Source organism: Diabrotica virgifera, chromosome 5, assembly GCF_917563875.1.
Source record: "Diabrotica virgifera virgifera chromosome 5, PGI_DIABVI_V3a".
Taxonomy (NCBI): Eukaryota; Metazoa; Arthropoda; class Insecta; order Coleoptera; family Chrysomelidae; genus Diabrotica; species Diabrotica virgifera.
This window is the reverse complement of record NC_065447.1, coordinates 254,771,131-254,784,210: the sequence shown is the minus strand read 5'-3', so window position 1 is coordinate 254,784,210 and position 13,080 is coordinate 254,771,131. Positions and strand designations below refer to the sequence as shown.

Genomic DNA, 13,080 nt, shown 5'->3' with positions numbered 1-13,080 from the left:
TTATCTCGCGAAATGGCCAAAAGAAAATCTGTGCAAAATTTCAGGTGGATCGGTCAAACAGTTTTGAGAAAAACGCCTAAGTGATGCACACCGGAGTATGTTGTTGAATCGCGGTGTAATTTACAAAAGAGAACGGAAACTGGAGCTCTTGAATTTTTCTTACTACGCTCAAGCGCACTGGCGCGAAGCTACTGTAAAGTGAGTCGAAGGTAGGGATATTTAACATGCTGTATTTCCGGTAATTTTTCTCCGATCAATCTGAAATTTTCAGAGAGTATTTATGTACTTTCATTCAAAATAATAAAAAATAAAAATTTTCAAACCATATTCCCCCTTAAAACTGAAACAGAAAACAGCTGTTTCAACCTTTAAGTTGCTTGTACGCTGGAATTAATCTCTATTTGCTTCTAGCACTATAACAAATTCATTTTTAGGTTTGAACGATTGGTGAAGCTTGCTGGCAAGCAGTTAGCTCCTACGATATACAAGTTCCTTCTCCATCTCGATGACGCCCAAAAAGAAGCCACCCAAGCCACTCAGTCGACGAAGAAGAAATCTACCGACTCCAGTGTATTGAAATCCAGAGTGTTACGAGAAACTCGCCTCATTCCTAAAGTCGTATACGAGATGGAACAGTTCAGTAAATGCATCATCCAATTGTCGAACAAAACAAAAGTAGATTTATCAAAGTACGTTGGGCAAGGCACTGCTAGGGACTTCAGGATCTTGACTGATGCTTTAAATAAAGACATGGAGAATGTTGATGAGTCTACTGCCGAACATGATGAGACAGCTACAAGCCATGATGACTCGAGAACCAGTCAAGATGGATCTAAAAATGATGAGACTGTTGAGAGCGATAGCAGTTCTGATTCTGAGGTACCGCCATCAAAGAAAAGCAAGAAATAAAATGATGCAGTATTTTTTGTAAATAAGTTAATAAAAATATTTTTGTATGTTGATGTAGTCTTGTTCTTGACATCATAATCCTGGATGGGTGTTTGCCAGTCTAGCTATGTCCTTCCATTCAGATCTCTCTTATGCTCTTCTTCTCCATTATCTTATGTTCATGGTTTTCAGGTCATCTTCCACGTCATCCAACCATCTCTTTCTGGACCTTCCTTTTTTTTCGCCTTCCACTGTAACATTTTCTTTGTTGTCTTTGTATCGTCTTGTCTCTGCACATGTTCCAGCCATGACAGTCTTTGACTTTTTACAAATCTTAGAATGCCGTAATCTTCATTTAAATCATTAACCTCGTCGTTTCTCCCGATTATCCATGTGCCGTCTTCTTCTTGCACCGGGCCATATACTTTCCTCTCGAATGTCCTGAGTTGGGCTTCATCTTTTTTTGTCATTATCCAGGTTTCCCAACCATAGGTTACAAGGGTCTAATCAATGTTCTATACATAGTCATTTTGGTTCTTTTGTCTAATAATGTCGATGTCATCAATCTTTTATCTCCAAGAGGCAGCGCTGAATAATGTCTTTGAATTTACTAAAGCTAATTATTTTACAGTTGATTACTGTGATTGTGTAGAGAAACATACTGCGGTCGGTCAAGCGAAACGTAGAACAAGTGGTACTGACAGCTTGTCAAAGTTGCTTACCTGCGAAGATAATGTAATCAATTTGCTAAGGCTGAAAATCAGTACACACATTCTAAATTGAATATAAATAAAAGTTATTATAGTCGGTCAGCTGTATGACGGGACAGAGCCGGTCGGTTGGCCCCAATGAATGTACAGGGCTATTCACTATATTTTGACCCCCCTCTAAACTGCTTTATTTACAGATTTAGAAAAAAAATTTCAATTTTTAAATTATGATTTTTTGACATATATATCGTACTAGTGACGTCATCCATCTGGGCGTGATGACGTAATCGACTATTTTTTTTAAATGGGAATAGGGGTCGTGTGCTAGCTCATTTGAAAGGTTATTCAATTCCCTATTCAGTAATATAAACATTAACATGATTGTTTATACAGGGTGTCCAAGAAAAAAAATTTTAATTAAATTAATTGTTTAATTAATAATTCAAAATGTTTTTTGGGCACCCTATATAAATAATGATCTTAATGTTTATATTACTGCATAGAGAATTGAATAACCTTTCAAATTAGCTAGAACACGACCCTATTCTCATTTAAAAAAAAATAGTCGATTACGTCATCACTCCCAGATCGATGACGTCACTAGTACGATATATATGTCAAAAAATCATAATTAAAAAATCGAATAACTTTTGTATATTACATTGTTTTCTAATTATGTAAATAAAGCAGTTTACAAGGGGGTCAAAATATAGTGAATAACCCAGTACATTCATTGGGGCCAACCGACCGGCTCTGTCCCGTCATACAGCTGACCGACTGTAATAACCAAATTGTATAAACATTTTCAATTTCTTTGCAACCCGAAAATGCAGCAGCTGTATAATACTATGGTCAAATCTGAGAGTGCAGGAAAAGTCTATACCGGTTTCGGGGGTTGTTTCCCCCTCATCAGTAGTCCCATATCCTCTTCTCTCAGATTCTTCCACGTACCACACTTCCGAATTGCAAAGAAAGAAATGTCACGGATGAACTAGGGCCATCTACCGAAAAACAAAGTAAGTTATCAATCGAAGTAGTACAGAAAACGACAGTAAATATCGTCTCCATACCACCAGATTGACAACAGGTGGAATACTTTCTTTGGTTACACCTCCTGAGATTTTCAAAATTTATAAATCGTACAGGGTGCCGAGGAAATTAAAATGAGAGAATTTTAAATAATTCACAACTCATCTGCTCAGCGTGGTAAAAGCTCCAACAAGAAAGATTCCTTAATACTCAAACAAGAGTAAATGAATTAAAAATGTATAAACATTCTCAATTTCTTTGCAACACGAAAATGCAGCAGCTGCATAATACTATGGTCAAATCTTAGAGTGCAGGAAAAGTCTATACCGGTTTCGGGGGTTGTTCCCCCTCATCAGTAGTCCCATATCCTCTTCTCTCAGATTCTTCCACGTACCACACTTTAGGCCTTTCCGAATTGCAAAGAAAGAAATGTCACGGATGAACTAGGGCCATCTACCGAAAAACAAAGTAAGTTATCAATCGAAGTAGTACGGAAAACGACAATAAATAACTTTATTTATATTCAATTAAAATGTGTGTACTGATATTCAGCCTTAGTAAACGGATTTAATTACCTCCGCAAGTAAGCAACTTTGACAAGCTGTCAGTACCACCTGTTTTACGTTTCGCTTGACCGACCGCAGTATGTTTCTCTACACAATCACGGTAATCAACTGTGAAAAAACTAGCTTTAGTAAATTTAGAGATTTTTCGGCGCTGCCTCTCCCGTCTATTAGCATAGTATGTACGATTCCCGCTGGAAATACGTGCGTAAATTTCGCTACTTACGGAATTCTTCCGATTGATTTCTGTGCCCAGATATGTGAAGGCATCAACACGCTCAATAGTATAGTTGTCTATTGTGATAGTGTATAGCTACACCGTTGCATATGCAGTAATATGTACTGTTTTGCTGTTTATATGGCCGGTAACATGGATTTTTCTGATAACTGCCTCAAGAACTAGGTTGAATAGCATGATTGATAGAACGTCTCCCTGTCTCATTCCGATGTTGATGTCAAACAGGAGAGTAAGTTCTCCATCTACTCTGACTGCGGCTTTTGAACCCTGCAACGGCATTTTTATGAGGCTGATGTAGCCAAAGATTAAAGTTTACCCAGGGGGAGGATTATTGATGGCATCTTATACATCTTACTTTAGAAAAACCTCATATCAAAGATGAACTGATTTTATCAGCCGCTTAAAAAGCTTAAACTTTAGCTTCAGCTTTAGTTAAAAATTAAGTTAATGAACAAACAACAGGAAAAAATACAAACAGTGAAAAAGAGAAAGCTGGAGTATTTTGGTCATATAATAGGGGGAACTAGATATGAGATGCTACATCTAATAATGGAAGGGCAGATAAAGGCAAGTGCAGCATTAAAAAACAGAATTTCTTGGTTTAAAAAGAAAGGGAATGGTTTAATATGGGTTTAACTCAATTATTTCGGACAGCTGTGAATAAAGCTAGAATTTCCAACTTCCGATAAAAAAGGAATGGAAATGCATAGGTCTTAGATAATAAAGAAACAATTCAGTCTTTAAAGTTTATTCATAAAAAATATAAAACAACAAATGTTTGATATTAGAGCTTATAAATAATAGAAAAATTATACTAACTGAACAACCCGTATGTGTGATATATACAGAAATTTCAACAAATAGGTGGAGGCATTTGCTTCATCTTTACAAATAAAGCTTAATTATTAAGATACTACTACAATGCATAATATATTAACAAATATTACCATGTATATTTGTATATACACATATTTTTAGAACCTCTTGCATACATAAACATTGCTTCTGTTCTTACGAGCTTCACATACTTGTTATATCACTTATTCACTACAGAAGAAGTGTAGATTTTTGTCATTGAGGCTTATAGTATTTAAAAAAGTCATAAACCTGGCCTGATCAGGACTACAACAAAGATCTGCTTTGTTTACTTCCCTGAGGTAAAAGATTAACCAAAGAGGATGCGAATGCAAAAGAATATTTTAAAATACGTAATCTGAAAATTGATAATACTCGCAGTGAATTATCAAAATCACTAAAAAAATAAACACAATAATGTAATTACATATTAATACAACTCATAAATGATAGGTATTATCATCATCTTGTGAATGTGCAATACCCAATTTTCAGTGTATGCAACAAGCCATAGAGGTCCGTTTACGATGCTCAGACTTTTGCAGGGAACGCTGGCTTGGATGACAAATAATTTGAACTAAATACGCAGTGGTCTCTAGGGACCTCCATAGGGTATGGGGTACTTTCTATTGTGAGCCCTAGGGACCGCCATGGCGCTTAACATGTTAATAATGTTATTTACCAACTAAAAAATGAAGCAAATGCCCCTTGGTTCAATATAAATAACCTGAAACTATGGAGGTATAGGTATAGCAAAAAAATATAAAAATTGCATTCTGATGAATGAGGTTACTGAGTTGAGGTATTGGTTGTTCAAAGTAATGCCTGTTGAATCACAAATTATGCTACAAAGTCCAGAGGTCGATTAAATCCGCCTTTCCTATTCATGTATTGCCTATATTTTCGTTTGAGGATCACGTGTACGTCACCCACGTCATTTCCATTAACTTTTTTACCTTTTGTTGTATCGAAATTACAAAATCCCATTAATTTCATCATTTCTTGCTCCTCTGCACTCTTTCCTTCCAGATCAGCTGCGGTTATCAAAGGTCGGTCCGGAACTTTATTTTTTCGTCTTCTATCCACTGGAGACCTAAAAAATATTCAATATTCAATAAATGCACTAGTAATTGACATGTACTTGTTCTAGTAGTTGACATTTTTCATTTTAAGCATAAATAATAAGCTTTTCAAATTAATTTTAATATAATTAATACCATCATAGTTAATTAGTATCATGTATACATCTTCTTTAGAACTATAGAATCTTCTAACCTTAAAATAGAAAATTTCTGACAGATTTGTGTATACAGTGATGAGCGAACTAATATCCAGCAAAATGACATAAAAGACATAAACCATAAAAAGTTGTGAGATAAAAATAGATGAAACTAGTAGAAGTGCGAAATTTAGCAATAAAACCTATAAATTTACATTATATTGATTGTTTTACACTGTTAGATATATTGCACTAGTTTAGTAACTACCACTGTGCTAGTTATTTTTATTTTATTTATCAACGAGCAAGCCCAGCTACAATCAATGTTGAACTATAAACTCATAACAGTATCTATACCTAAGGTTACGATTCAAAAAGTTATCTGACTATAAAATCACTGAGATGTTGAATTGCTTAATATAATAATTACTCAAACCAATAGTACACAAAACCTGACACAGAAATCAGTCGAAGGTTGCAAAGAAATCTATGTTGTCATATTGATTGGCTAGTCTGGCAGTTCTTGATATGAAGTTGGTAAATCCATAGTTAGTGTGATGTATAGAGTAATGAAAACTGGCTGTAGATCTGGTAGATCTAGATGGAACATGTATATTAATTTAATTGAGTAAAGAAGAAGCAGCAGCTCTAAGATGCAGAATATTGTAAAAAGTAATAAGATCTCTCTTCTTATGGCAGCCTTACACCTAAAGGTAGAAAGGCTTAGGACTAAGTAAGTAAGTAAGTTCTTATGACTCATCAAAATGGGTGGCATATTTAATATAACAAGTAAATGTGCTGTTCTGAAGCTATTTCCTTGTGGCATTTTTATGTAGGCTGTAAGTGCAAATTTTGACAACGACACCCGATTTGGGCATCTAAACGTTAATAAAATTATTTTTTAAATTTAATTGTGGCTTATTTCCCATCTAAATAGTTAATCAAGTAAATGTGCATCATTGTAGTTGTCCAAAATATTTAATTTGAAAGCAATCTGTTTTAGAAATTTATGTTCAACATGACACAAGGTCACAATATGCACACCATAAAAAGGTGACCATGCACAGGACTCATACTCAAGATGGGGACAGACAAGAGAGCAATAAAGAGTTTTTAAGGCAGTAATCCCAGTAAAATCCTGTGTGCTTCTTTTGATAAATCCGAGCATCTGAAATGCCTAGATGTTTACATTATTTAAGTGATTGGAAAGTTGTAGAGTTGAATCCAAAGTGACACCTAGATCCTTGATGAAAGGTACATTATCAAGGCAACACTGGCCAATCTTGTAATCAAATTTGATTGGGGATATAGACTGAAAAAACTTAATAGCTTTACATTCAGACTCATCCCATTTCTTGCACACCAATCCAACAAGTTGATTAGCTCATATTGAAGTTTATCACAGTCATTGGGAGATTTAATCAGACAGCTCAACTTTAAGTCATCAGCAAACAGCAAGAAAAGGCAAGAGGAAAAACATTTGTGAATATCGTTTATAAACATGTTAAACAGAAGAGACCCAAGATGTGAGCTTTGGGCTTTGAGGAACTCCTGAAGGAACAAGAATTGTTTTGGAAAGAAAATTACCAATTTTTACTGTCTATCTACAATTAGACGACTAGCTGCTAAACCAAGAAATCATTGGTTCATCAGCACAATCATTCTGAGCTTATGGACCAACATACCATAAGACACCATGTCGAATTTATTAAAAACTTAGAAATAGATCTAGTAAAAAGTTATTTGCAATCTAGGGCTGCAACATCAGGATCACATTCACATATTTGACAAGCTTTTATGAAATTCTCTGAAATGGGAACACAAAACTGACCTAATTCACCACCAGGTAAAAGATGGCATTGAAAATACTCTAAGAAAAGGAAAAGCTGGTATTTTTGCATATTTTGCAAATCGATGGTGAAAATTATTCCCAACCTCCTATGTCAATTTTTGGCTATTTTGTTTTGTTACCCTAAATTAAAGAAAAATTTGTATTTTTCCTGGGAAAGGCCACATGGAAGAAGGTGTGTAGGGCGGCCTAGAAAAAGGTGGAAAGATGCAGTCAAAGAAGATCTAGAGAAAATGGGAGTGCGACAATGGGAATTAGTGGCACAGGACCGACAAACATAGAAGGCAATAGTAAAAGCGGCAAAGACTCACGAAGAGTTGTAGCGCCATTGATGATGATGATGATGATGTGTATTTTTACTATTTACAGCTTCTATGTCGTTATTTCATTAATTCGCTTATAGATGGCCATACACGAATTAACGACGTAGAAGCTTGTAAACAGTCAAAATACATATTATTTCTCTTTAATTTTAGGGCAACAAAACAAAATATCCAAAAATTGACATAGGAGGTTGGGAAACTTGCACCATCGAAATCATAGAGGTATATATTAACATAGAGTGAGCCTACCTTCTGCGCTTCCTGACGACAAGATGTCATGGACTGGTTTGTGGCATCTCTTTCTAACACATTGTATCGAGAAACTAAGATGACATTAAGTGTGAGTATAGGTACGGAAGGGGAGGACAACTGTCGCAGCTTTACTATGTGTAAGAGTGAAACAGCACTAATCCAAATAAAAAGATGGTGTCATCACTTCACTCTAAATATATCTCTCTATTCTAATAGGGCTTTTCATTCACAGTCATTTGTTTCGAGCTTCTGTCAAATGTAGTTTAATCCGTGTATATTAATATTATAGACATATTATACAACATATGACAGAAGCTCGAAACAAATGACAATCGATGAAAAGCCCTATACGCCCTGAGCTTTGCTGGTGGCGCTCCTAGCGCATTACTAATTCAACTTTCACCGGTAATTTTTAAATTTATTATTTAATTGTTATTGCTTAATATTTACAACGCAAAAAAGTAATTAAATTGTAATCGATTTTTTTAAGATTTTGCTAATCATTTTGACGATCTATTGATAAAATATGAATTTCTTACTTCGGATACTTTCACAATTATCGTGTAGATGGCGCTAAGATTAATAGAATAATTTATAATTACATATTACGGAACAGTAAAAAAACTTAAATTCAGTATTTAAAACGTAAGTATATTTAAGGTAAAAATATATACCACAGCTTTGACCAACTAATATTTTTTATAATTAATGTTTTTAATTTTAATTTTAAATTAATCACTTTGACATTCCGGTAAAGGTTTGCAGACTTGTCACTACTGGCGCTCGCGAATTTGTAAATATCCCCTCTACGTACGAGCTCACAGCCTATATATAAATCTATGATCGAAATATTGGTTATACAATATACAAGGATCATAATATCATAGCCTGCTGTGAGGAGTGTATTCAGCAAAAAACCTGTCAAAAAGAAACTGTCCACATAATTAATTTTGTACTCCAGTTTTTTAGTAGTCAGTTTTTGTAAAATAGAAGAATAATTTGATTTTTTTTTAAGTGTGGTAAGCAGTCAAATTATTATGCCAAATATATCACTTATTTTTGTTCTATTTGAATTTAATACAAAATAGGCATAAACAAACAAAATATTTCCATCAGGGGGAAAACAATATTCCATAAATACAAATAAAAATATTGTGTTTCAAAAATACTAATTAAAAGAAAATAAACATAATATAGCCTATTTTTGGACCCAATAGAACAGTGTCCTGCCCTTTTGATATTATTTAGATGTCCCGGATCCAGTGTTAAAAACTTATTTTCTCGATATAAGATAAAATACAAATACAGGTTAAACCTGTAAAATAATAAACCTTATTTTTAAAACTGGTGATATTCCAAGTCATTTTAAAGTTTCAGTAGTGAGCCCTGTTTATAAATCAGGTAATAAATTTAATATGGAAAATTATAGACCAAAAGTATCATATCAAATCTAGGTAAAATCTTTGAAAAATGCTTAAAAGATAGATTAGTGTTATATTTAACTAAAAACAAAATATTATCTCCTAATCAGTTTGGTTTTACTCCTGGTCTAAGTACAGTAGATGCTATGAATGAAGTTGTGCAAGATATAACTATGCATCTTGATAAAGGGCAAAAATGTATTGCAGTGTTCCTTGACTTGTCCAAGGCATTTGACACAGTTTCACACACTAAATTGTTGGATATACTAGATAAATATGGCGTGAGGGGTATTGGGCAGAAAATTTTTACTATCTTTATGAAAGAATACAATATAACAAAAATAAATGATGCTATCAGCTAACCAAGAACTATTAAAATTGGAGTGCCACAGGGTACAGTTTTAGGCCCAATACTCTTTAATATATATATATATATATATATATATATATATATATATATATATATATATATATATATATATATATATATATATATATATATATATATATATATATATATGATCCTTTGATCACTGAGTGTGTTTCAAGGATCTACATCTCATATATATATATATATATATATATATATATAAACTCAATATTTAATCTTACGATCAGGGGTAAAATCATGTCATATGCTGACGATACAGTCATAATTTTTTCTGCATTTACATGGGAAGAAGCAAAACAGAAACTTCAACAAGATCTATTTTATATCAAAAATTTTCTGGATACATTTAAACTTCTTCTAAATGCTAAAAAAACTAATTATGTAGCCTTTTCTATAAATGATACAAATCGTCCAAACTTTGAAAACATTAACATACAAAACATTGAAGATCCTATTAAACAAGTAAATGTCATAAAATACTTAGGAGAGTATATTTAGATAAAAATCTTAAATGGGAACACCACGTAACATACCTAACAAAAAAGCTTAGGGCACTTATGCATAAATTTTATCTGCTAAGGGAGTTTCTTGCAAAAAAACTGATTACTATGATTTATCAATCCTTAATTGAGCCTTTACTAAGGTATGGAATTTTGTTGTGGGGTGGAGCATATGAAAACAACATAAGAAATCTCAAAGTAGCTCAAAATTCAATTATTAAAATAATGTTAAAAAAACCTAAACTTTTCTCTACAACTGAATTATATAATAATAAAATCTGTGACTTGAAAACACTCTATATTTCAACATGTTGCACATATCGCCTGATGAGAACAATAGTGACGAAACTTCAAAATGAACATTTAGAGATAATCGTATTTGAAGTTTTGATGAAACTGCTAAACAGTATAACTGACTAATAGGTAATCATTTTGCAGAATTTTTCTAATAGTATGCTTTCTAGATATGTAAACCAATTAGTAGAAGTAAGTAATTTTATTTGAAGAAAAGATGGATTTTGTATTTATTTTTGATTTTTTTCTGCGTTACGCCATTATTGCATTATCGAGGATGTTTATTTTGATGTTTCGCCACTATTTCCAAACTATTATACTACTACAACAGTTTGGTTTCTGTTTTAGATAATTAAAAAATTTTCTTTTAAAAATAAATTAAACGCATCAAATAAAATATTTTATTGTACACACCAGTTACTCGCAAAATGAAACTAAAGTACAATATAAAAATAACAAAATAAGATCATAAGTAATAATTATGAAAACGATAAACATGATAAAAGATAAAAAGTAAGCAAAAAAACTATGAATAGTAAAATTAAATTCATCATTTCACTCCTTCGTATTACAAACTACTAATGAAATGATTGTGGGTAGAAGGAATTGATTTATTTTGTAAGACTTCTTTTTAGAAATGAATATTGGTTCTCGATAGTGTGGAATTAAACAATACTGATCAAAAGTGGATAATACGCTTTCTTAATTTGCTATTTCTAAGTAGGTACCTAAGAACGATTGAAACTGAGTGTCTCTGTAATAAGTTTTATACAAAAAACACAAAAGCAAAAACGACCACACAGACAAAAGTGCTCATTCGCCACTATTGCACATTGTACTACTATCTTTAATAAAGTATCTAATATTTCAAATACATGCAGGCACGGCGTAATTACAGATTCGCCAGTGTTGATATAAAGTTTGGTGTGCTTTCGTCGTTAATGCATCAAAATATTTGAAAAATTCACAATACCATAAAGACTTGTAGGCACCCTCTAGTAATAAGAAAATTAAATAATTGTTAGCCGATATTGCACATAAAAGAGGGCATATTTAGATGTTGATTGATGGACTTAACTCAAAAACGTTGATGTTCGTGTTTCGCCACTATTGTTCTTACTAGGCGATATATTCATAAAAATTTCTCCAAACAGACACTAATAGAACATAATTATCAAACTAGAGGTAACATCAAAAGAAGCTTAGTTTCACCACAGTTAAGTCTAAATGAATCTACCTACACATTGTTACAACAATAGGGAGATTAAGTATATTTATCCTATTCACAGATTAACTGTGACAGAGAAGGGTGCCAAATATTCTTGCATGAGATTATTTAATAAATTGCCCCACGACATTAGAAAAATAACACAATTAACTCAATATAAAAAAGCTGTGCGTAAATTACTATTGCAGATTGAACCATATCAGGTAATAGATTTTATGAATTCTAATATTTAACAGGATTTCTGTAATTTTAATTTTGTTTTTTATGTTGACGAATATTTCGCTCTGCGTATATGTATGTGTCTCTGTATATATGTATGTACAATTTTCGAAATAAATATTATTATTATTATTATTAAGTCGAGGAATAAGCCAACATTCTGTGATTTTTAGGGCACCCAAGTATTATTTTACTACCAAACAAAATAAAAGAAATCAAATCCATAAAAATGTTTAATAAAAAGGTAGTTGATTGTATTACTGGAAACAAAACACAATTTGAATTGTAAATCCTGAAAAAAAGGTTCTTTTTTTTATTTTGGAATTCCTAATATCTATAAGTTTGGATTTTTTACATATTATTATATTATATAGATATGCTGTTTACTTAGTTGTAAGTTTAAATTCCAAATAATTTTGATTCACGAATGTGTTTTTTTTTTGTTATGTTTGTTTATAAGTAATCTTATTTATTTATCTTATTTATTTAGGATTTTTCTATAGACACACACAGATCTTTTCCCATCTAGGTGTCTTTCTGTATATTATATTATATGTACTTGAAATTGTAAATTTTGGCTAATAAATTGAAAGGTATTTAATAAAAAAACAAACAAAAGAAATTTTTACAAAAATGCTCACCGAGATCTAGATCTTGAACGGGAATACTTCCTGTGATCATCCCTTTCCGTGGAATAACGTCTTCTTTCCCTGTCTCGCGACCGATCTCTCGATCTTTTCCGCCTATGTCTCTCCTTATCTTTGTCCCTATCCCTGTCTCTGTCCCTTTCTTTATCCCTTTCTCTATCGCGATCCCGTCTCCTTGAACCAAAAGGGGATTTTGACCTACTTCTCCTTCCCATTTTCCAAACTAAAAAAAGTTAAAAATTAAGAAATTTTTTAGCACACACTGTTTAACACACTTTTAAAAATATTTTTAATAAAAAAATGGATTTTAAAAACGATTTTTTACCTAGAGTTTTTGATGATTTTTATTTTGACAATTCCTACCTAATAAAAATGTCGGAAAACGTCGATTTTAGTTATTCTTTTTTGCGCGAAGGCGCTAGTTGTTCAAGTATCATTTAAGAATGTGTCATAG

At 32.5% G+C, this 13,080-nt stretch overlaps 2 protein-coding genes across 2 annotated transcripts in view; one reads left to right on the top strand and one right to left on the bottom strand.

Moving 5' to 3' along the window:
• The window catches only part of LOC114328229 (Fanconi anemia group I protein homolog), a 34,905-nt gene extending 33,943 nt beyond the window's left edge, over positions 1-962 (top strand). The window contains exon 16 of the mRNA XM_050651136.1: positions 435-962. Within this exon, the coding sequence (XP_050507093.1) occupies positions 435-909 (475 nt within the window). The 3' untranslated portion in view covers positions 910-962. The remainder of the gene's footprint in view (positions 1-434) is intronic.
• Positions 963-4,160: 3,198 nt separating this feature from the next.
• LOC114328232 (U4/U6.U5 small nuclear ribonucleoprotein 27 kDa protein) lies at positions 4,161-13,080 on the bottom strand. The gene is made up of 3 exons (XM_028277019.1): positions 12,952-13,080; positions 12,621-12,849; positions 4,161-5,376 (listed from the first exon to the last, which is right to left on the bottom strand). The coding sequence occupies exons 2-3, from the start codon at positions 12,839-12,841 to the stop codon at positions 5,124-5,126; spliced, it is 474 nt and encodes a 157-aa protein (XP_028132820.1). The 5' UTR covers positions 12,842-12,849; positions 12,952-13,080; the 3' UTR covers positions 4,161-5,123.

Bases quoted from the DNA above. Each gene is read 5' to 3' on its own strand.
- LOC114328232 (XM_028277019.1), bottom strand. From the start codon at position 12,841: ATGGGAAGGAGAAGTAGGTCAAAATCCCCTTTTGGTTCAAGGAGACGG. The intron at 5,377-12,620 runs GTGAGCATTTTT...AATATTTTTTAG, and splicing joins CGTTCAAGATCTAGATCTCG to GTCTCCAGTGGATAGAAGAC.